The 26,565-nt window shown below is 33.0% G+C and overlaps 1 protein-coding gene and 1 non-coding gene across 2 annotated transcripts in view; both read left to right on the top strand.

Annotated features, from left to right (window-relative positions):
* The window catches only part of LOC115878203 (macoilin-1), a 36,138-nt gene extending 15,287 nt beyond the window's left edge, over window positions 1-20,851 (top strand). The window contains exons 3-10 of the mRNA XM_030894617.1: window positions 1,991-2,171; window positions 9,151-9,358; window positions 10,440-10,589; window positions 11,075-11,284; window positions 13,080-13,319; window positions 16,603-16,718; window positions 18,285-18,478; window positions 20,235-20,851. Coding sequence (XP_030750477.1) covers window positions 1,991-2,171; window positions 9,151-9,358; window positions 10,440-10,589; window positions 11,075-11,284; window positions 13,080-13,319; window positions 16,603-16,718; window positions 18,285-18,478; window positions 20,235-20,494 — 1,559 coding nt within the window. The 3' untranslated portion in view covers window positions 20,495-20,851. The remainder of the gene's footprint in view (window positions 1-1,990; window positions 2,172-9,150; window positions 9,359-10,439; window positions 10,590-11,074; window positions 11,285-13,079; window positions 13,320-16,602; window positions 16,719-18,284; window positions 18,479-20,234) is intronic.
* On the top strand, window positions 9,565-9,705 carry LOC115878245. Its single transcript, XR_004049481.1, has one exon. It is a non-coding gene; the product is annotated as a U4 spliceosomal RNA (small nuclear RNA).
* Window positions 20,852-26,565: the final 5,714 nt, after the last annotated feature.

The following is a 26,565-nucleotide window of genomic DNA, read 5'->3' on the forward strand; positions in this document are numbered from 1 at the left end:
TACCAGTTGGCCCACTCTAAGGAATTCTATTGTTATTTTGACTTCAAAGGCGGCCCGTGACCCTTCGAGGTGACAAAAAATTTGTACGTTTACCGGGTGCAGCGGAAGTGCTATTTTATCAGTCAGAACGCTGGCCATATACGAGGGATCAATTAAAAATACTAAGGAATTTTAATATAGCAAGTAGAAAAATAAAAATACAGTACTAGTTTTATTGATTAACAGCATATCTGTGGGATCCTATAAATCCTAAGGCACTTTTCCTGGCTCCACACCTACAAGTTATTTTCCTTATTAGACTCTACTTATACATATTATGGTGAATACATTAATATTAAAATATTAGATATATTATTCTATCCTAATTCTGTGGAATATGGAATTTTCAATAGGGTAATTATTATTAATAATTATTATGGAAACCCCATATGAAAAATATATACTAAAAAATATAATAAGTTAATTTTTTTAATATATTTAATAATAATTTGCATATTTCTTAAATTATAGCATGTTTTGCTTTATAGATGTTTGCATTTTACTTTAATTACCTACCCGGAAAGCCCAAATTTTATCGTAAGGTAATAAAAGTACCTTTGCATACAATTTGTGTTGCCATTGTCAATTTTTTCTAAATTTTGTGATTGTCATAAACAGTAATTATGACTGTTAGTAGTTAATTGTGTAATAAATTTTACTGCTCGATAAAATTTAGTAAAAACTGGATAAAAATTGACAATGGCAAGACAAGTTGTATCCCAGTACTTTTTATTACCTTTTGATAAAAAGGTAGATAATTCAAGTTAAATGCAAACAGCTAAAAAGCAAAACATGCTATAACTTAAGAAATATGCAAATATAATTTATTACAGTATTTACTACTAATTGAAGAGCACGGGAAAAATAATGAAAGTACCAAAGGGGGGGGGGGCTACACCTTTTGGTACCTAAATAAACGGGAATATCGATAACGGCCACATAGAAGCAGGCGTTTAAAAATGGGAAAAACGATATAAACTCGGATATAAAAGTCCATGCGTAATTTGAATAAAAAAAACGGTTTTCTGAACATTTATCATTTCTGGATACTCATCGTTTTTCCCATGTGCTCGTCAATTGTTATATTTACTGTTACATAAATTTTAGTAAAAACTCTAAAAAACTTGTCAATAGCAGAACAAGTTGTATGCACGTATTTTTATTACCTGACGATAAAATTTGGACTTTCCAGGTAGGTAGTTAAAGTTAAATACAAACACCAAAAAAGTAAAACATGCTATTTAAAAAAATGCAAATATCTAAAAAATAATTTAATATGTACTTTGCAAACCGGTAAATACTGCAAAATCCAAAACATAATAGTAAAGTATCTCCTACTACTCTAAAATATCTACTAAAATAATAAACTAATTGTTAAAAGTAAATATTTTGTGCATATTTCGAGTAAAATCTTTTCTTAATTTATATGTATATTTTTAAAACAATTTATTGATAGTTAGGTTTCCATAATTATAATATACTTAATATGTCTAATACTTTAATTATTATATACTTAATATCCTATACTATATAAACACATACCTTCCTTCATCTTTTGGGCACCTAAAGAACGATATATTGTCTGTCATTCTACTTTCACAGCCATCCACTGCACAAATATTTCTAGTAGACATTTTATTCACAATTCGAACAAAACAACTAAAACAGTATTTTTGGTTCACTCTATGCGTTGGACCGAAAACAAAACTAAAATAAACTTGGAACGCTGTGTACACGTCGAGCAACGGATGTAGACTAACGCAAGTCTGCAAGACAGGCGGGGAGCGGCGGGAGGAATTTTGATAGGGCGAAGAGTGGGTCAACTGATATATTTATATTCTTTAAACTGTGCTATAGTTCTTCATGAAGACGCCGCGCGCCGCGTCGTATATGAGACGCTACTCTGTATCTCTGAAAAGATGAAGTATGCAATTTATATGCAATGTTGCAGGTTTCAACGCACCCTCAGTGATACTTTGGATGATATTCTTGTATTTGGAGTCATCCGTTCGGATACGAGATCTCAAATACCTTCCGGGTCACTTGGATCTCTGTCGACCGTTTGCGGCGCACTGCATAGGGTATCCAGTTGTCACGTTAGGATTTGGATTCAAATCGTACGTTGGTTACAGGTAAATAATATTATGATTAGATCCCTACTATATTACGCTAGATACCCACTAAAACTATTACGTATTTCTGGAATCAAAATAAGTTCATTGGTCACAAATTGCATCGACAGTGTGATTCACGGCCATGGCACGTTAGACGTTTATGGAGAACCGGTGATAGAGGCAACTGCTCCATTTGTCTAATGGCCGGTTTCTCAACATATAGCGTTATCGAGTCGATAACTATGAAGCACATAAATTCATCCAACCGATAACTTTATTTGGGTTTCCGAACGACAGCCTGTCGAATGAAAATGAGGCAATAACTATCTAATAGATATTTTAGTTCTAGTATAAGTTGTAGGTTGCGCTAGCGTGTTTACAGATTTCGCTCGTTAAAGTAGGGTGCTTTTGTAAGAAATAGTGTAGATGTCGCTTTAGTAGGCCAGCAGACCATTGACCTTCTGCAAAGAGTAGATAAGACAAGAGACGACAGTTCGCGCGGTACCTTTCATGTTTGAGTGGTGGGGAGAGTGACCTCGTCTCGCTTGTCCCTTTAAATTTTCGTAATTTTTTCGCGGGAAATTTGAAATAGACTATTATTAAAACTTGCAGGTATAGATTATAAATAGTTACTGTATGAGTAAAGAAATAAATAGAAACGAAAAAAAATGAGTTTTCTAAATATTATATAAAATAAATTATAATTAGAAACATATTTGTCGGGGAATAAAGATAATAAAAGCAATATTTTGTATATCGTTGGTAAACAAGATAAAGTGACCAAGTCGATTTGTAAGAAATGTTTTATTTACGTGTATTTTTTTTACATATGGGCTTGAACAAGTGTAAAATCACAGTGTTGAGTTTATGTACAAAAAAATAGAGTTGCTCAATTTTTTTTTAAATGTATTACAAGCTTCTAACATAGTAATTTCTTAAAAAATACTTTTCAGGATCCCCTGAAAAAAAGTGAAATATTATGTTTGTCGAAGAATAAGACCTATTTTTGCAGTCTTTAAAAGCACACACATTGCCACCATCTCGTCTTTTCCTGCTACTCGTGTCCTGTTCAGTATTTATATTTAACAATATTTACAAATTAGTACGCAACAAAAACGATACTAAAATTAAACCTTAAAAACTCTCAAAACGATAATATATCGAAAAACTCTGAAACACACACTTTAAAAAGGCAAAAATGCAGGAAAACAACTAATCAGATTTGTTTATGTTTAAGCCTGATTAGCACATCTGATTAGCGTCCTAAAACCTAAAATCATAGGTTAGATTCTTATTAGATTAGATAAAATACGCCGTTGTCAGATTTTGAGATTTTATCTGTTTATCTTTGAAATCGATCAACTTATTAGTCATTCTGTTTCTTTGATATTATCAGTACATTGCGAAAAAAGAACCTAAACCAACATAAACTAAAAATTTACATTTCAGTATTAACATACGTTACTTATATCCTTCTTATAATATTAATTTATTTTCAGAAAATCTTGTTTATACAAAGAAATATACTTGGCAACAGGCAAATGAGACTTGATGGGACCTTTAAATTTTAATATATCTGCGTCTCTCTCGCGAAATGCGACTTCTTTGTTCACTGTCGTCTCTTGTCTTATCTACTCTTTGCCTTCTGTATGTTATTTGTCCTTGTTTTCTTCATCTATGGTCATCGTTACTTGTCAGCGGGGATGACATTTCTTATGGGAGAACTGGCAATGGTTCAAAACTTGACTACACGCGATTTTCTAGGAATCTTCCTTACCGATAAATTATTGACAAGAGTGACAGATAAAACCTTGACGTTCTTTCCGTATTACAGTTCATCTCTTTTTCTTTCTAAAGTGTGCGTTGAAAGGAGACAAAAACAATTTTTGGTGACGCATAATTTGTTATTCGAACACCACTTTTCTCCTTGTGGGGTCGTTGACGTTGACTTGTTGCCATCTTATTTGTTTTGTTTACAGGCTGCAGTTTGCTTTGCAAATTTAATACATAAATTATTTAAGCAAATATAGGTGTTTGATAAAACTTCTCGGACTAACGTGTAGGTAAGTGTTGATAAATATTTTTTTTTCATCTTAACATGCTCATTGTCATTCTGATTTAGGTGACAGAAAAGGATCATCAAATCAAATTGAAATTTATATTTTTTCATCCCAGGAACGATACTAAAATATATATTTTATGGATACCTTCCTAAATATCAACGAGATGAGCCATCGGAAGAAAGGAACCATAGTACAAAACAGAAAGGTGATCTTTTTTCTTTCCACTTAAGATATTGAAATTATATACTGTAGTCGTGTTCGGCATTATGCTCTGAGAAATATAGATAAACAAAGAACAACAGATATAAAGCATCCCAGAGGAAATACCTGTACTCTCTCTGATATTTGTGAAAGTTACGGCAAAGTATTGTTGTAAATGTCATCTTTTTGATCGACCTGAAAACTTCGAGCAAAAAGATGACACTTTCAACAATACCCTGACAGATATCAGAGACAATACAGGTTTTTCCTCTCTTTTCCTCTGGAATACTTTTAATTTATTATTCTTTGTTTATCTAGATTTCTCAGAGCACTATGAACGAACTCAGCTTGTATGTTTGAAATAATCGTCCAGTTGGCTTAAAAATGATGATCGATGACATTTCCCACATAATTTTACTTGAAGACCGTTGATTATGCATATTATATTTTTGTATGTATACTAAATTTTAACTCTGTATTTTAGAAAGAAATTTACAAAACAGGTGGAGGGACATTTACATCAAAAACTGACGCCCTAGATGTTAAAATTGTGGATACATTACAGAATCAATTTAATCCACTCAAGATGTTGCATGATTCATCAACAAGTTATATAGAAAAAGGTAATAAACAATTTCAGGTATTTTTACTTCAATAAAATTGCATTTTTTTAAACAACCGAGCAGTAGGAGTTGCTAAATGAGCAGAATACAGGGTGCTACAAATTCGAGGTACGAGCATTGGTATCTCGGTAACCGTAATAGATACGAACATGGTTAAATTAGGGCAAAGTTGCGCATTGGGATGTTCACCAAGATACCATCAAAAAAGCTTTAAAAATTTCATGGATTGCTGAGTTTTTTGGAAAAAACTGATTTTTTAAAAAATCAATTTTATTTTTTCCTGTCGTTACTTCTTAGAAAATCAAAAAACTAATTGCACATTCTCATAGCCACTTTATTAGGGCTATTTGGTAGTATTTCTAGATTTTCAAATTAGCTGATAATTTGAGAGATACAGAGGCCAAATTATTTTTTTTAAATACGGACCTGCGTTTTTTATTTCAGATTTTGAAAGAACTCGGTCTCCTGAGTACAATGATATGCCACACTTAATATTTTTTTGTTTTGACATTTGAACACAATTTATTTAAACTAATTTCAAGTTCGGCTCTGTTTTTTTTTTAATATTTAATCTATTCATCGTTACAATATTGATTAGCATTCAAAATTAACAATGACGTGGGGTAAAACATTGAATACGGAAAATCAAATGCAATAAAATAATATAAAATAATTAATATAAATATAATATAATATAAACAATCAAATAATTTTCCCGAAAGATGGACCGGAAATGGTAGAGCAATATAATGTCCAGCGAGGTTCCTGGACCTATCGCCAAGGGGCTACATTACTTGACGTCATTTGTAAAAGTGAAATCAATTCATCTCAACATTTACAATAAAGAGTAGGTACAAAATGCATTAAGAAGTATAAGAAGAAAGTTCAAAGAGCTATAAATAAAATTGAACGAAAATAAATGTGTGCAATAGGAAGGGTGGTAACCCTTTCGAACATGTAGAACATTAGAAACTAGTTTGCACAAGTTAATTTGTTTATAATTACGATTAATAATATGCATATTATTAGATCGCACACTGAGATTTCAAACTCACAACAAAAAAAGTTAAAAATAATATCTTTAAATTTCTGACCTGGATATTACTTATTTTAATCTTCTAATTGGCTCGATTTTCCTTATTCAATGTTAATTAGCGCTGATCAATATTGTTGGGATGAATATAATCAGATTAAATAATTTAAGAAACCAGAATCGGACTTGAAATTATTTTAAATATAATTAAACAGTTTTGTTGCTGTTAAGGTACCCAAAACAAAAAAAAGTATAAAATGTGGCATATCATTATATTCAGGAGACCGAGTTCTTTGAAAACCTGAAATAAAAAATGCAGGTCCGTATTTAAAAAAATTAAGTTGGCCTCTGTAACCCACAAATTATCGGCTAATTTGAAAATCTAAAAATACTATCAGATAGCCTTAATAAAGTGGCTATGAGAATGTGCAATTAGTTTTTTGATTTTCTAAACTGTAACGACAGGAAAAAATAAATTTGATTTTCAAAAAAATCTTTTTTTTTTCAAAAAAACTCAGCAATCCTTGAAATTTTTAAAACTTTTTTGATGGCATCTTGGTGAACATCCCAATACGCAACTTTGCCCCAATTTAACCATGTTCGTATCTATTACAGTTACCGAGATACCAATGCTCGTTCCTCGAATTTGTAGCACCCTGTATATTTATTTATATTTTAGATAATATATCACATGATATTAATCTTGACGTTCCTGGTACTTCCAAGCTGCAACCGACTCCATCCAAAGCTGAAACAAACGCGTCTGTTCCTGAGGCTACACCAACACGCAGCAAAAAAAGAAAAAAACTCTGGAAATACAAATTTTGCAAGAAGATTTAAAAATAAAAAAAAATTGAATCAAAATTAAAAGAAGATTTGTTAAAGAAATAATAACAATAAAATTGTAAATAATGTCTATACGTTGTTTTTTTTTTTGAAGAAATAATAAAATTATAATATATAAATACAAAATATGATTTTTCTTGGAAATTTCAAGTTCTTGAACCTTGTATTGATATAATAAATTAATTTTGAGAATTACAGTGTTGCCGCTTCATACTAAAAGTGGTACCATCTTTGTTATTTTAAATGGAACACCCGATATATTGTTACATTTTTGAAAACTACTTTGATATCTCATAATTTTTATATTATATTAATCTATACCTATTTCTGATAATTTTCGAGATAAAAAAACGTGTGTAAAATTGACAAAATAAACACGATCTTGAATAAGCATTGGTTAAATCATAAATTCGGCATATTGAAAGCGGAAACTTGGTTTAGAGGTTAAGGAAAGTCGGCATATCCAATCTACCAAACAGAGAGGTCAGAAAAAATAATTATTTCCGTTTGTTATAATAGGCTACTAAGCAAGGATAAAAATAGGGTATCACCTCCGAATTCTTGACACCTGCACCGATTGACAAAAAATGAAATTTTAACAGTAAATAGAGATATATGTAAGAAACGAAAGTTACATAGTAACGATGTGTGCTTTCACCCTGGGGGTGAGTGCCGCCCCTTCTCGGGGGTGAAAAATAGATCACCTATTTTAGTTACAAAAATCAATAAAGGGATGAATTCTAAGCAAAAAATGTTCTATAACATTTTTTCAGAAAATTGATATTTTCCGAGTTATTTAGGATTGAAAACCTTGTTTTTTCAACTAAAAACTGCATATTTTTCTGCAATTTTTTATAAATAACTCGAAAATCTTGCGTTTTATCGCAAAACCATATATAAACCAAAAATGAAGCTTTTGGAATAACGAATCGATTCATTTTTTGTTGTTTACCATAGGTGTAGTAATAGCCGAGTTATCACTCTGTAAACTTGATTCTTTATTTTTCGAAAACTAAATTGGAACCTTTTACTGTAAAATAATGGCGAAAGAACACATTTTTCGAAGAAAATGAATATTACCGTTTTTAAAGTGCTTGAAAAGACCTTTTAAATGTCTTTTTTTAAAGGTCTTTTCAAGTTCGTAGCTCAAAAACTCGCGGGGTTATGATAAAAATAAAATGGTCACCTCATTTTTTCGGAAAAAAATTAACAACAAAATCTATGACTAAAATCATAAAAATAAAAACTATCAATTTGTAAGAAATTACACGAGCTACAAATTAACCTCTATAGTTGAACTGTCTTGAACTCTTCATTTTCACGACATTTTTGGGTTTTAAGGGCTCAAATAATGTCGTCCTTACATGCAAGTCAAACTAAAAAAACGTAATATCTACGAAATAAAGAGATCTACAGAAAAATTAAAAGGGATCAAAAATATTGCAAAAAAAAGACCTTCAATTGTTCCTTCTTCTGTTGCATTTTTTACGTATCTTGCTTAGTTTTTGAGATATATGTCAAAAAAAATTAAAATTTTTTAAAAACAAAAAAATTTTTTTTTTCATTATTATTAATTTTCTGAAAAAATGTTATAGAACATTTTTTGCTTAGAATCCATCCCTTTATTGGTTTTTGTAATTAAAATGGGTGACTTATTTTTCACCCCCGAGAAGGGGTGGTACTCACCTCCAGGGTGAAAGCACACATCGCTACTATGTAACTTTTGTTTCTTACATATATCTCTATTGACTGTTACAATTTCACGTCAATCGGTGCAGGTGTTCAGAATTCGGACCCTAAAACCCTCGCTTACTGGCCTCTAAAATTACTCAAATCTTTGTTATTTTAAATTCAACTCAGCTATGTATATTATTTAAAAAATCGAAACCCAAATAAAATTGCTTTTCAACGATATATCATGTTCCTATACCTAAACTTTCTGGTTTCTCCAGTAAAGCCATTTAAAAGATAATAATTCTGTTATAATGGTTTCGTTAAAGAAAATCGTTGCCATGACAAATATTCAAACTTTATATAAGTTCTCTGTATATGTTAAAGATGGAGCAAGTGCCTTTATGTAAAAATCAAAATAATTCCAAAAAAAATCTATCACCGGTTCTCCATAAACGTCTAACGTGCCATAGCCATGAATCACCCTATATACAAAAGTGCTGATGCATTATAACAGTTTTTGTATTATAATATATTGGTTTTTCATGGTTTTGTTGTAGAATGCGACAGCGTAAGCAACAGCAGGTAGCCAAAGAGAACCAGTTCTACATGCAACTGATGCAACAGGCGCTGCCTGTGGAGACGCCACCTGACGCCGCGGAACAGGTGGCAACGACGCCGACCGCCAACGGCACGGCAACGGCTGCTGCGACCTCTCCAGCACCAAATGTACAAAATAATAATAAGATACATAACCATAGTCATAAGGTAAGCATAATCAATAACCAAGGAAAGATTACTCAGCTATCAGTAGTAACCAATAAAGAAACCTAACTTTTACTTAATACAATAATCTTGTATCGATTACTAAAGTGCTAATAGGCTTCTCGTCTACAGAGGGCGCTGCAAGCTACATCTCACCTGAGCTAAATTAGGTTTCGAAGTGATAAACGAATTTTTGCCTGTGTCTCGTCAGCTTTGCGCAGTGGCATTATCGTAACCAATGAGGTCAATCCGAGGTGCGATTATTGCTAGTTGAAAACTTTAACCAATACCCCGCTACGTGCACGTGAAATACCGTGCGCTACGGCAATTTTTGACAGCCTCTGAGGAGGCTTTTTAATTAATAAAAATTAACTTCTCACTTTACGCATTTTACACTTTTCATGTTATTATTAAATATCAAAGTCAACTGTGTATCTCTGTTTCTTTACAAAGATATCAAAGTAATGATTATACATCAAAGTAATGATTATACTTGTCTTTCATCTATATATACAAATACAAAGTCGATCACGTCACGAGAGAATACATGACAATCATTCGTTGTCTGTCATTTTAATTCTCAGAAAAAATTATTCTTTGTCTTTTTTGGATGTCGTCTCTCGAAATCTTCTTTCCTTGACTCGTTGGACAGATTACATGACAGATTAGTTACTGATTGTAATATTATTTTTGTTTCAAACGTCACAAAACTATTAATTTTTGTGACGTGATCGACAATAAAAGTCATTTTTGACGCCTAGGCATAAAAGTAAAGCAGTTTTAGTACGCCTAGGCCTAAAAGTAAAGCACTTTTACGCCTAGGCACAAAAGTACGAAAATATATGAATTATTAAACTGCCATAAAGAGTCAAATACAACGAGTGTAACCGTAGCTCTGACCATAGTTTCTCGATATATTATGTATGTATAATTATTTACAAAGTATTACTGTTAAACCTTTTTTATGTTATTTACAACGTTTAAAAAATTATTTGGGACGTTTGAAAACAAAATGGCATGTTCTATTCGGAGTAAAAATCACTTTTTGTGCATTTGTGCCTATTTTTATGTTTTTTTTTTCTAGGAAAAGAATGGCCACATACAGAATGGGTCAATAGCGAATGGGCTTAATCATGGGACGAAGTCCCACAAGAGGTTGTCAGCTGAAAAAAGTCGAGAATCAGCCGATCATCATGAACACAAACATTCTGATAGGCACATAGAAAAACATAAGGTAATATAGTTCATAACAAATAAACTTTTAGTCACGTGATTAAGCTTAACAAGAGAAAAAAATCAGTGCCGTACATGAGATTTTAGAAAAATATTCCAATGGTAACCCATATGCACGTTCCTAGCGATTATGTCAACACTTCTTAGCTTTAAAATATGTCGCATTTATAGTAACTTTGTTCCTCAAAATTTCATTCGAAACGCTAAAAGTACTTGGAAGAAAATTATAACAAATCGAAAAAATATTAGGACTTTAATACCCTGTAGCTATGAGTTAAAGCAGAATCGGACCTATGTTGCTTGTATAAAAATAACTCTTATTTTTTCGAGAGACGGCACATGTTTTTTGAAACGCCCTGTATTTTTCTGTAGAATTATTGATGTTGTTTCTAGTTGCCAAACAAAATTACTAGTTTTATCATCTTCAGATCGTCAGAAAAAGTGAGTAAGTTATGTGATGACGTTTTTTTTTTACTTCTTTTAAAGGTAAATCATTCACACAGTAACGGTTCTGTGGTGGAATTGCACGAAGAAGTGACGGAACCGGAACCGAAACAGACGAGGAGAAAAGAGAAAAAAGAACAGGACAAAGAGAGAGAGGCTCAGGAGTACTTACAGAGGCTGGAGACCGAAAGTCGGAGGCTGAGGTCCGATCTTGTTCAGAGCAGGGCCAGCGAACAAGAATTAAGAATACAGGTAAGTGTATTTTTAAGAAAGAAACGATATGTCTATAGACCTACTATTAAATCTGTTGTTCTAAGGCAGAACCCGATATGTGGACCATTATTTCCTATTTGACATATCGGGCTCTGCCTTAGTACCGCAGAAATATCTATTAGATGATTAAAACCAGCGAAACTATTAAGAAATGTAAAAAAATAAAATCAAGTTATAAAGGTTTCTTAACTTTCTGGAGCCGTTACAACTCCGACTACATTTAAGGTTTGTTAGTTCCAATAGGTAAGTCTACAGACTAAATATCTCTGAAAAAGCTGTACAGGGTGAGCCAAATTGGACGCTTTTAAAGGGTAGCACCCTTTTCTATAGGAGAGAGACGAAAACTAAAACCACACATCGATATCTGTTACCGTTTCGGAGTTACGGAGTGTTTTTCAAAAATGTGCATTTTTAATAAATCGCTGTAACTTTTTTGTTGACTGCAAAATTAATAATGGCAATAATTTTTTGTTATGAAAAATTTTGTATTTTTATGAAAACATTTCCAAAGCACCTTTTTACGTAGAATTGTTTTTGGTTTAAGTATAATTTTTTTATATACGAGTTATTAACAGAATAATAGATTTTTTTATTTGGGACACCCTGTATATTTTTAATTAACTGAAAAAACCTTAAAATTACTTTTCCAAAACCTAACCCCTTCGAAATACAGCATTTTTAAAAGTTTGCCACTTTTAACTAGTAGGCTTTGGACCACTTTTTGATGATCTGCCCCTAATGGAACTCGAAAACATATTTTTCCTGCAAGACGAGGCACCGCTTCAGAACGCTGAAGTTATCAGCAACTTTTTGCAGTCAATTTTGAAAATACCTGAATAGCCAACCAAGTTCCCAGCCGTTGCAACGCGTTAGCCGCCGAGGCCGCCGGACTTAGCGCCTATGGATTTCTATCTTGGCGGAAGAATAAAGGTTCTTGTTTTTAAATTTACCGTATAATCTAGACAAGAATTAGAAGTACTTAGCGGTTATGCGTGGGTATCTTTCACCCCTACTGAGTTAATGAATTCCGCGAGAAATGTTCAGAAACGGTCCCGTCTGTCCATAACAGAAAACGGTCGACATGTCGAACACCTGTAGCAAAATCTCATGTCTTGGTTTGCTATTAATTTTTATCATTGTTAGATATAGTTCAAATGTGTTGATGTTGTTAAATATAATTTAAATTGTTATAAAATTCTACGATCTCTCATTGCAAAAATTATTTTCGTTTTAATTGCTGCTCACAGCTAGAATTTTTTTGCGTTACAGTCGGCGCCGTTCAATACCTACTTATTCAAAATAGGCGAATTTTTTAAAAATCTATATCTCGAAGAGGAATAGAGCAAAATATCAAGTATGCTATATTTTTGGAAAGGTAATTTTAAATTCTTTTCAATGAATTAAAAATATACACGGCGTCCCATATAATGAATCAAATTTTCTGTTGATAATTGTTAAAATATTAATTTAAAAAAAATCATACTTAAACCATTAAATTCTACGTAAAAAGGTGCTTTAGAAATGTTTTCATAAAAATACAAAATTTTCCACTGCAAAAAAGTTAAGCAATTTGTTAAAAATGCACATTTTTGAAAAACACCCCTTAACTCGCTCCACACACCGACATTATCTTTTGTCTATCTCCTATAGAAAAGGGTGTTTCACTTTAAAAGCGTCCAATTTGACCCACCCTGTACAGTAAGGTTTTTCTGTTTCTATTATTTATCTGAGCTTGATTACTTCTGAACTGTATCAGATATAATATCGTTTGCAGGTCGCTTCCTTAACCACCAGTGAGAAAAGCACAAAAGGCGAGCTGTCCCTGCTACAACGGCAGGTGGAAGATCTGCAGGATCGTCTACAGAACGCCACCGCCTCCAAGCAGTCCGACAAACAGTCGATCGGCAACTTGGAGAGGCGAATCACGGAGGAGAGGAGGCTCAGGTCGAGCCTCGAATCTCAGCTCAACCAGGAGCGGAAGAACAGAAAGCAGGACGAGGCCAGACTTGCACAAGTAATTTTGGTTTTATCTATTTTTTAGAATTTTTCGGAGAACTGAACCCGCCACGAATGTCTTCTTCTTCTTGGAATAGGACGAGGTCCAGTCAACTGTCTTCTTGTGACGTTGATGTACAGCTGTCACACCAGCGTTTTGTAGGCCTACCAACCGACTTGTACCTGATTTTTGTGTTTTGGTTCACTTAGCAATTCGATCTGGACCAATCAATAGCGGCGCCTTTTTCTTACCCATCTGATAACGTCTTGTGTGTGTATGCGTTGCGTATTCTCTCGTGCAACGTGGTCCCTTTTATTGTTTGTAGTATTTTTATCTTTGTCCTCATTTTTCTTTTTGTTTCTGATGTTTCTACTCTTGTTTCAGCAGCGTAAAGCTTGATTTTCATGGATCCGTTGTCCGATGATACGATGATACGATTTTAATTTTATTAGTTGAATTTAAAGACTTTGATGGATTTTATGGATAAGGAATTACAGTTTGCAGCAATATGCAGATTATTCTCAAATTTATTGCAAAATAAATACTAATAATTTGGCACAATTTCAGTTAAATTTTAACGACGATCTTAATAAAATTAATAAATATGCTCTGGATCATAATTTGAAATTAAATGCCGGTAAATCTTGTATTATAGTATTTGATAGTGATATAAACAAAATTATAAATACGGCTGGTAACATATATATCCATATAGATAATGTTGCGATACTCATTGTTACAGAGACTAAAAATCTTGGAGTCTATTTTGATGCGAAGCTTTCTTTTCAGGCACATATAACTACTAAATTAAAGGCTGCTTATATACGTTTGAAGAATTTTTCGTCTCTTAAGAAATATATACCATCAAAGACTAAGTATCAATTATGTGACACACTTATTTTATCTTTATTTGATTACGGCGATGTTGTTTATGGTACATCCATAAACGGGCTAGATTCTCTAGAAAAATCCAAATACTTCAAAACTTGTGTCTACGGTTTTCTTTTAACATTCTTTTTAGAGATCATATAACGCTACATCTTAAAAATTTATCTATTTTATCCATGACTAACAGACGACAGTTTCATTTAATGACATTCATTTATCGAATTTTAACTACAGAGTAGCCTCCCTATTTGTTCTCATTGTTTCACTACGTTGACCATGATCACTCGACTAGGCAAGTGCATTATTTTAAAATTCCTCAACACCGAACAGCTAACTTCCAAAAATATTTCAGTTTCATAGCGCCACATTTGTGGAATATTATTTCTAATAACTTTAAATTTAAATCCTTTACAGATTATAAAAAACAAATTAAAAATCGTTTATTAAATTCGTAAAAATTATCATTTCTTCAACTAATTTGTGAGGTTCTTGTTGATGGGGCTGCTCCCCTAACATTTTGCGCTGGATGTATACCATGATAGTAAGACCCATGATTACTTATGGAGCAGTTGCCTGGTACACAAAACTAGAGCAACGGACGGCAAGGTTAAACCTATGCAAAGTCCAGAGACTAGCATGTGTTTGCATCACAGGAGCCATGAGAACCTGTCCAATTTATTTCTATTTTGTTTTTGGGGTTGCACCACTCTGACACTTTGTGTCTTTGTATCAGTTTTTTAACCGCGGTGCACATTGTCATTGGTAGATATGCCAATGCGACAATGATTAGAATGGTCACTAACGGAATTAGTACTGGGAGAATTGTCAGATCAGGGGCTTGGAACACCCTCAAAAAGGAAATACAACTCATGCAACTCCCAGTGGACGATATGCCAAGAACGTACAACTTTGACAAACATGTCAATGTAGTATTGAGCAATAAGAAGGATTGGAAGAGCGAAACGCTTGCCCAGCAGTTAAAAGATCATACCATAACTTGGTATACTGATGCTTCCAAAACCAATACGGGAACAGGGATCGGAGTGATTGGGCCGAGAGCTAATTACTCCGAACCAATGGGCACTTACCCTAGTATCCTACAGGCAGAAATCTACGCTATCGAGAGATGCGTACAACTTATCTTAGATAGGAACTATCGGAAACAAGAAATAGCCATCTTATCTGATAGTCAAGCAGCGTTAAAGGCGATCAACTCAGTCTCAATCAATTCGAAATTGGTCAAAGAATACATAGAGAAGCTGAATAAATTAGGCAAAGAAAACAAAGTCCTCCTACACTGGGTGCCTGCTCACCAAGGGATAAAAGGCAATGAAAAAGCAAATAATCTAGGTAGAAAAGGAGCGAACACTCCACTAACTGGACCAGAACCGTTCTGCTTTCCAAGTGGTAACCAACTCAAGGAGGAACTCAAGAACTTGGAAGATTCCATCCGCAACCTGGAATGGAAATCTTGCAATGGTCTAGGACACTCGAAGAAGTTTCTGAGGGCTTATGATCAATAAAAATCACAGATCTTCCTAGGTCTGAGTAAGAACAATCTTCGGATGTCACGGGGTTTTTAAGGGACACTGTCTCCTCAATGAACACTTCAGTAGATTGAAACTAAGCAGAAACGGCGAATGCAGATTCTGTGGAGAAGATGGTGAAACACCAGTATACCTCATCACTGAGTGCGCCGAGACGACAACCATTCGTGCCATGAATTTTGGTACGACTGATATTGGAGATGGAGAACTACCCTCTATAAAACCGTCCCAGATACTGGCTTTTGTCAAAGCCCTGGGACTGTATGATGAGTTATGATTCAAGAAAGGGGGACACAATGGTCATAACATATAATGGTCACAACACATAATCAAATTAGTGATCTGTAAGGTCGAAGTGATTAACCCCCCTCCCACTCATTCTAAATTCTAAATTCTAAAAGAGGTTCTTGTTCTTCTGATATGCCCGTCATTGGTTGCTGTTCCGGTTTTTACACTGTTTCGTTATGCCTCTCTGCTTATCTCCGCTCATCCCTGATAAAATTATATTTTCACTTTTTTTATCTAATTTTAATTTTTTTAATTCTGTTTATTTTTATAATTTAATTTATTTCTATTTTGTTTTTGGGGTTGCACCACTCTGACACTTTGTGTCTTTGTATCGGTTTTTTTTTAACCGCGGTGCGATCTCTTTAGACACAGATTTATTAATAATAATATTATTCTGTAGAACTTAATGGGGTCTAATAAAGAAATTTGAATTTGAATACCAGATAAGACTGAATTCTCTTGTTAAGCCACATTCTGTTTCTATACTTGTTTTATTATTTATATTGAGCTGTCCTACTAAGTTTGCGTGGTACCACTAATGTATAGAGATTATTTACATAATTTTTTTGTATTTACAGGTAACAGCACAACAGTCGTCGAGAACAGAATGCACAGACATGTGTAAAACGCGGCGACGCGACTTAGAAGGCGAATTGTCCGAATGTCGACAGGCCCAACGTTGGGCTGAAGAAAGGTAAGATAACTTACTAATGAGATATCTTATCTACACTAACAGGCACGACGGGCACAGTGATAGAACATATTACAAACTAAGGGACAAATCCAAAACTTCTCTAAAACGTTAGAGCTAAGCAATTTAGTCTTCAGAGCTAGGTTTATTTGACACAAATGATGCGGTACTCAGCCGCATTGTACTAAATGATGACAAGAACGCCCACCTGGAGAAGTCGCTCTCGGCGAGGAGACGCTTATAAATAATAAAATTGTTGGAGCTGTGTTCCATCTAAGCAAATAATAAGTTATAGTATGAAAACGGTGTAAGTATTAAATAAATTCCTGTGATAAAAAAGAATTGAAATAACATTAGAACATGATTCCTACAATATAAGCCTAATATAAGATAAAAATGTTTTTCTTTAATGAAAAAGAAACATTAATGTTATATTTAATTAAAAAAAAAATTAAGATGCTATAAATTTACTTTAGGACAACAAAATGCATAGATCGTAACTACTCTGATTCAGGAGAATCACTGCTGACAGAATCTTCTAAATTTATAGTATCTAAATCACAGGTAGATGAAGTATCCTCACATATAAGATATTTCTGTACATCATTTTCTAATATGTTACTTTTTCGCGTTGTTACTGTTCATTTTGTCGGTATGAGGGGTTCGGATGTTAATAGTTACCTCTTTAATAGACCATATGCATATATTATTTTTTCCTTTTCTTGGGTATGAGATTTTATAATAAACTGAAAGATGGACACTTTTTTTATTCGACGTTTCGCTCCAACATAGTGGACTTTTTCAGGCACAAGTGGTGTCTCATTTGACTGGAAGGTTCATCAATATCTAATAAGAACATATTTTTTGAAATACTAATAATTTTGAGTTCTTGTCCTTATGATCAAGCCAAGTATTAGCCAAATCGGCATTGCTTATCAATTTTACTCCATCTGAAAAGTATTATAAAATAAAGTTCGTCGCAAGCAGACGCAGGTGAACTATACAAAAATTAAAAGTGTATGAATATGGCAACAAAATATTCAATAAATACGATATGTTTTGATATGTTTTTTTTAAATGCCTTTTTGAAGTTTGAAAACGTAAAATTTTTATACCCATTTAAGAATCATCTTAAAAAATAAATAAAAACTAAACAATCACGAACTTGTTTAGAAATAAATTTAAAGTACATACCTTGTTTAACAATATCCATAGTGGCTTTCAATTAAGTACGTACCCGTTTAACTCCATAATATACAGAACTACTATGAATGTTATTCTTTTCATGATGAGATAATGATCACTTAAAAATTTATTTTTAGTGAAAATATTTGCTAACAAAACGCTGTTTATGAAAAAATAATATACAGGATGAAAGTTTGAACTTGTTGCTATAGAGTATAAAATTATCTATTCAGATATTAGTAAAAATTTTAACTTATTTTTTGATTTTTGTCCATGGGACGAAGCACTGTGCGACGAGGGCAACAAATTTTCATCTATTTTGTTCTAGATGGCCGATTTTGATAATTTTTTACTAAAATATGCTTTCGTAATTGTACTGTTTAGGTGTAAAACGTTAGAGCTGGAGAAGCAGAGTCTGGCAGAGCAGATCCGCGACACGGAGATGCTAATAGCCGCTTTGACGGCGCTGCAGGACAAGAACGCCCACCTGGAGAAGTCGCTCTCGGCGGAGACGCGCATCAAATTAGATTTGTTCAGCGCTCTGGGCGAGGTGAAACGGCAGTTGGAAATTAGAGAAAGTAAGTGTTATTTGCATTTTTATTGCATTTTATTGATATTGCAACTATCATACTTGTAACGATTATCTTATAGACATGAGTCATTTTTTTTTCTATTGTGAAACAATGGGATTTTCCACAAAAGATGGAGAACTACCCTCTATAAAACCGTCCCAGATACTGGCTTTTGTCAAAGCCCTGGGACTGTATGATGAGTTATGATTCAAGAAAGGGGGACACAATGGATCTGTAAGGTCGAAGTGATTAACCCCCCTCCCACTCATTCTAAAATTCTAAACTGGGAATTTCGGTACCGCGCCTCTTAGGAACCGGGATTGCCCGGTTTTTTCGGTACTTTCGGTACTAATTTTTGTTCAGTGGTGATGCAGTTTATGAATCAGAAAGCAAGGAATGGTTTTTCAAAGTAAAATGGATAAAAAATTGACATTTTTAATGAAAATCATATCAAATTACATATTAAGTAATCAATCATGAAATAATTAACATGAAAACAAGTAAAGAAAAAAGTATAGGTAACTTAAATTTCACATCAAACAACTATATAGCTGAATTTGAGACAAAAGCCCTAAAATATTGAATTAAAAATGCAAATATCTTTTAAAACATAACATAGTAAATATTATAGGAACTTTAAAAGAGAAAAGAAGCAAGAACGATAAGAAATAGCATCATTACTTATTTAGAAGAGTTTGATTTCGACCGCTAGAAAGTATCAAAGGACTTTCTCACGTAACAAAAAATATTTTTTTTAATTATTGTTACCTAGGCCCGGTTCTGTGATGGCCAAAAAGATTTGAACCCTAATTGGTAGTATTAATTACAGTTTCCAGAACCGCACTAAAATAGTTTCGTTCAATGATTGTTGAGTTCGTCAATAGAAATGTTCACAAAAAAAATTAATCGTGCCTACTTCTCATAAAATCATTCATTATGACATTAAAACTCAGTATGCAAAGTTTCATAACATTCCGTAAAAGGCTTATGCCTCAAAAATCCATGGGAAATTATCGTAATTGTTTGAATCCGCTAAACGTGGCCTGACGTCACTGCTTCGATCGGTATTTCCGTGCGGGAATTATATATTCCGTGAATTTCTAACAGGACAAGCTAGAATACGACATATCGCGTTGTGCTCGGATGTAGTTTGTATATTAAATTTGGTTTATTGTGATTAATATTTGGAGTTTATTAAAACAAAGCTACTTAGTGAGATGGAGGACGGGTTTACTTGAAAGCGATAACAAACAACACTTGGTTTTTGACAATACAAAATTATTGAGTTTTTGAGCTGTCAACAGAAAACACATAGATAGCTTAATTTTAAGCTACCTATGTGTTTTACATTAAACCAAATCAACCAACTTAACTAAATTTGAAAAAAAACTTAACATTTTCAATTAAAGATTCAAATGCCTATAAAAACATAACACAAATATTATACTAAATAATAAAATAACATATTTAAACATCAATAATTGCTAATAAATATTATAGAAACTTCAAAATACCTTCAGAAGTAAGAACAGCAAGAGATAACATCACTACTATTTAGAAGAATTTGATTTCGAACGCTAGAAAGTATCAAATGTCTTTTGCGCGTAACAAAAAAGATATTTTTAATTATTATTACCGAGTCCCTAAAGTACCGAAAGAACCGGGAATTAATAATTTTGACACCCGGTTCTTTGATGTCTCAACCCTAATTTTTTTTCTTAGAGGTCTGAACCCTAACTTTCACGTAATATCTCTTTTCCAGACGCCAACCGAGTCCAAGAGAAGGAGATAGAGGAGCTCAAAGGCAAGATCGCCCAAGTGCTCGCCGTCATGCCCAACGACACGTTCGGCGCGCCCCCCGGCTCCGCCCCTTTGACGCCCGCCTCCTCGGCGCAGGGGGGCGTGGCCATGTCGAGGGTGCGGCTGGCCGAGAGCCCGCCCGCCGGCCTCTCCAAGCTCGACCCGAACGCCACGGCCTACACGCCCAAGAACTCGTCGCTCATAACCTCCACGGAAGCTTGAGGAGGGGGAGGAGTTACGACGGGGCGGTGCCCCGCCTCCCTCCCTCGCTTCTTCGTTCGTTGCGTTATCGATTTTTTTATTTTTATTACTGATTATTAATTATTGAACGAACGAGTCGGTTGTTATATAATTATTAATTTCTCTGGTCGTGCGGATGGTGGAAAAAGTGTGGGATATCAGGAGACTGGAGATTTGTAAAACTGGATGAGTATTTTTTATGTTTTGGGTGCTTGTAAAAATGGGGCTGACTACTTCGATATAAGTCGGAGATGATACGTAAAGATTATACGAAATAAACTTTTAGTCACGTGATTAACAGCGTTGTCCACTTTTACATATTGTCAGTGAAACGTGATAACCTGCTAACTCCATTTTTGATTTTAGGTAAATAATACGTTTAATACATCATTTTTACGTAAAAGTTTTAACGAAATGTTGAGTTTGGTCGTTCCCCAACAAATATTATTGTTATCTCTTTATCATATTAACGCGTGAATATACTTGGTACATGTGTACAGGGTGCACCATTTTAGTTGTTTCTATAGAGTATCTAGGAAACCGTGAGAAATTTTCAAATTTTGATACTGCAGTCTCGGGTTCTTTTTTTGAAAAAATTACAATAGCGCAAACGGATCGTGGCTATCTTGATCGGTTTCGAAGCTACAGGGGGATTCTCAAATTTTGTACTTTTTGAAGATGTTCGATAGTTTGTTTATTTCAGCAACCACGGAAAAATGAATTATACATTCTAAAGGCACTAACATATTTTAATCTTCTCAGTTAATATAAAAAAAAAATAAAACACAAAGACTACATTAAATGTTCAGACTGCTGCCCATTATTATCTAGACAGAGTTGGTACCGGCTCCGAGGACATTAATATATTGATTTTATTCATCTTCATTCTGATAATTTTTCAGATGCGGTTTTTGAAAAGATCCAAAATTGAATAAACTATCTTCTAACCTTTTAAAATGGCTGGGTTTGGTTGCTCGCGCTCTGGATACCGCTCAAAATATAAATCAGCTGTCATTTGCTTATGTTTGTTAGACACAATATAACATTCTAACGTATTATATTTCTCAAAATTTTGAAATTTACTCATTTTTTTATTACTTAAAATACACACACATCTATCTGTTGAAATGAAATGTCACGCATCCATCAAAGGTATGTCCCAATCACCATGACAACCGTTTACTTTGTTACTCGGCGCGGCCTACTATCTACTAAGTGGATATTTTAAGAAAAATTTGAAATGTTGAGGTTAATAGTGAAAATAAATATAGAGTGTTATATATTTTCGAGAAGCCCATGCCAAGCTGAATAAGAAAATTTATAATATACAGGGGGTTCTATTTTAAAAAAAACATAAGTATAGTTAATATCTCAAAAAATATATATATTTTTTTTTAAAAGCCTGACTACGCCACTGCATTCTACACAGAAAAGTGCCTTTAGAATGTATAATTCATTTTACCGTGGTTTGCTGAAATAAACAAACTATCGAACATCTTCAAAAAGTACAAAATTTGAGAATCCCCCTGTAGTTTCGAAACCGATCAAGATAGCTACAATCCGTTTGCGCCATTGTAATTTTTTCAAAAAAAGAACCCGAAGGCAGTATCAAAATTTGAATATTTCTCACGGTTTCCTAGATACCCTATAGAAACAACCAAAATGGTCCACCCTGTACATATTTTTAGTACCTTTCCTTTTTCTCCTCTAAAATTAGGAATAATGCAGTTTATCACATTTCACCGACGATATTTTCTTTTAATAAAAATATTTTAGCAAACAAAAATTAATTATTTATAAATATATAAACAGCTATTATTTACATCAACAAAACTCATCTCCTTAACAGCACTTAAAGGACTTAAAGGCTATTATTACCGCTTTCTCCTTCAAAATATTCTAATAAAGTTGCGATGAGTTTTTTACGGCTATTAAGCCATCTTGTACCACTTCGCACTAAAAGAGGTTCTAAAAAGAACATTTTTCGACTGCAAGGTCTGCTAGTAAAAATATTTAAGCTTAAAGTATCACATCACAATTCACTTAAACCCAAAACTTGCCATACATAATTAAAGTGTCATAACGAATCAAAATGTCAGGAAATAAATAAATAAATGCGGCAGCTTGACGTTTTTTACAGCAGAGTTACCACCTGAATCGCTAGCGGGAAATTTAAATTCCAGTTAGTCAGCCCGGCGTCGAATATGTTCACGGTTGGCAACAATGAATTTAATAATGGCGCCCTCGATGACGTAACTAAAAGTTTATTTGGTATCGGTTATATTTTTACTACTGTATAAAGAGGGGTTTAGACTCTCAGTTAATTTGCGCAAATTGGCTTGTGCAAGCTAGGTTAGGCTGACATATCGTAAAATATTATTTATATTATATACAGATTTACGTTAACATTTGGTTCATGAATTTTTGTTTCAAATTAACATGTGAGTGTAGTTAGACACTTATCAGTAACACCCGGTATATTATTACACTTTTGGAAACCACTTTCATATCTCATAATTTTTCTATTATACTAACCTATACCCAAGAATAGTTAACCTAATAGGACTTCTCATTAAGCCAAAAGTGTCTGCCAGGTGCATGCGAAAACTCCTCGCTTTGTGAGGTCATTGTAGTCCTTGTCATGGTTATTAGTCCTTATCCGGCAACCAATAATACACACACGTGCATTATTGGTTGCCCGATGCAAAACGTTCATTATTTAGTTTATTTATTTAAACACCTTATATATATGCAGTACAGAAAATTAACTGTATAAATCGTATTAAATACTCCGATAATGCATTTTTAAGAACAGCAGTTCCCAGCATCACAATTTGCAGGCATTCTTTTTAGAGTACTTCCATATTTTGCTTTAAAATAATTAATAAACAATATCTTAGACACTTATTAAGCGCTTTGTCACAATTCACAACACAAAATGAACGTATTTATAGACTCTATAGCTCTAAAAACTTTAAAAACATTTTTTTTACATTTAAAATTTACGAAATAATTAACTCAAAATTTCTCAGCTGTTATTTTTATAAGTTTACCATAGGCAACTAATAATACACACTATCATGACAAGGACCACAATGACATCACAACTGTCAGCTGAAGCGCGGGAAGAGGCGAACGTACGTCTTATGAGGATGAGCAATCCTATTAGTTTACCGTTCTTGACCTATACCTATCTCTTATAGTTTTTGAGATTAAAAATAAAATATGTGTAAAATTGACAAGAAAATGATCTTGAATAACAAAATCAAGAATTGAACATATTTAAAGTTGAAATTTGGGCTATAGGTTAAAGAAAGACGATATACAGGGTGACGCTGAGCGTGCATTAGAAGTTTCTAGAGAACTACAATATATAGATCGGAGATTTTTTGCACATCATTGTTTCGCAATGAGATCTGTCAATTAAAAATATTCTCAATATGGCGGCACTTCCGGAAATACTGCAAGTTGACAGCTACTTTCTTATTTAAAATGGGTGCCCCTATTTTTTATTACATAGTTAAATTCTCTGTAAAATTTTATGAATTTTGATATTAAACACTGTATACCTAACATCTACCGTTTTTGAGAAAAAAAAATATTTAAAATTTTTGGACGAAAAAAACGTGTATAGCCTAAACGTCAAATTTAGTGATTACTACAGCCACTGTGGCATAAAGAAAAGACATGTTGCTATCGATTTCAAAAATTAAATGGTTCGAATGTCATATAATAATGGCCGCAGCTGTCAAGATAAGATAGGACAATAGAAAAATTATGACTAATAGAAATATTTTCGAAAAATGTAATAATATACCGGATGTTCCATTTAAAATAACAAAGATTCTACTACTTTTAATATGAAGCGGCAACACTGCAACGTTGTAAATAATCTAATTATGTAAAAATCCAAATTTTCATTCATGGTCGTGAATTACCCTGTATATCTGATTCCTCACTCGAATAGACAATTTTTTTCTCGAGATTTTGGACCAAAAAAGGTTTAAATTAAGTTTGATTAATACAAATTTATTGAGTGTCATTTGTCCTAAAAGCAACTGAAAAGTTTACAATGTTGCCGCTTGGTTTTATTTTATTACTTAAAATTCGGTTATGCACATTGGCGATACACTAGTTATAGTCTATAAAATGAATAACTTTGAATTTTGATCGTTATTTTTTACCAACATGGCAAATATAAAATCCCTCTATCAAAAAAAATTACTGATATTCTTTAAATTGAGTGCCTGAACGAATCAGATAGGTAACTCTTTTTACTTTCGTGAAATAGAAAAGGAAAATAATAAAACAAGTGACAGTTATCCTCGTCTTGTAAAAATTAACACTAAATGTCATAATTGTCAAAAGTAAAATGTCATAAGCTTTTGACATTTCTAAATATCAGAGCAATGCCGTCTCTAATAGAACAGCCTCGGAGCGAGATTTATGACGTCACGCTAGTTAGATACTACGGATTAATAAATATGTTGTAGTTTACATGAAATATACATAATATACAGTTAATAATTACAATATATATACCTGTTTATAGTAATAAATACTTTGGCAAATAAACTATGAACCATACAAATGCAGCAAATGTTTTAGAATATACAAATAATGAATAGGTACATATGATAATGGGTAAAATGTAAAATATATTTTAAATTTTGGGGTTTGAAAATCGATCTAATTTAACAAAAAAAAACATTCAATATCTACTAATAGTGATGTATATGTACGATTTCAGCCATAGATAGTTTTAGTGTTAAGAATAATAATTTTAAAAAATATGTGATCATCTTTTGACAAGTTTATTAACATTATGTGGTATTAGGTTAGGTTGTGAATATTTTATATGTAATTTTTTGGATTATATTCGACACTATTTTTTTTGTATGACACAACACTAATGAAGAAATAATGAAAAACCAAATGAAAACTTAATCAGCGTTTTTCCCGAACCTAAATCCCAAGAAAATCAAAAATTTTAGAATAATTTTACACATAAAATGACAGCGATCTTTAGTTCATACCCAACGCTGACGCCTGCTTTTCTATGATATTGTATTATTTGCAAATATAATCTTTCCAAAATTGATACCTGCAAAATATACATATAAATTTTGTGAATGTAAATAATAATACATCACTATTAGTAGATATCGAATGTTTTTTTGTTAAATTAGATCGATTTTCAAACCCCAAAATTTTAAATATATTTTACATTTTACCCATTATCTTATGCACATGTTCATTATTTGTATATTGTAAAACATTTGCTGCATTTGTATGGTTCATAATTTATTTGCCAAAGTATTTATTTCAACAAATAGGTGTATATTATATTGTATTTATTAACTGTATATTATGTATAATATTTCATGTAAACTATATCATTTTTAAAATACAGACCAAAAATACGAGGAACAATTATGTTTTCCATGTATTCTACAACATATTTATTAATCCGTAGTATCTAACTAGCGTGACGTCGTAAATCTCGCTCTGGGGCTGTTCTATTAGAGACGGCATTGCGTCAGCATGGCCGCAAGTTGCTAACCTAATAAAATTTACACTAGAAAAGCCCGCGGGAACTGTCAAATTCAAAGTTATTCGTTTCACAGACTATATCAATAATACACTTTATGGTAAATCTAACCTTAATATACTAGAGCTATAATCAGGTTTGAACAAGCCTTATGTAAAATAAAATTAACCCTAAAATACAACAAGTCCACGATGATGCACAAAAAATTATGTCTTGCCATTCTTTTTCTGTTATGTATAAGAAAAAGAAAAACTTGTATTATGTTTAAATAAATGTTATATATAAGCTACTCACTCCTGTTGCAATCTACTGTCTCCTGTTTTCAACACTTACATCAGCTCGACACGGCTGGACCAATGAGAAGGCTTTAAAATATTTGAAAAAAATATCTCTCAAGCCGGTACATTTTTTTCTATTATCAATCAATTAGAACTCCGATGGTCACAGTACTTAATCAACTGATCCTTGTTATGTATATTAGATATTTGGTCCCTTTATACGA

Source organism: Sitophilus oryzae, unplaced genomic scaffold (assembly GCF_002938485.1).
Source record: "Sitophilus oryzae breed Bouriz unplaced genomic scaffold, Soryzae_2.0 scaffold_1502_pilon_pilon, whole genome shotgun sequence".
Lineage (NCBI taxonomy): Eukaryota > Metazoa > Arthropoda > Insecta > Coleoptera > Curculionidae > Sitophilus > Sitophilus oryzae.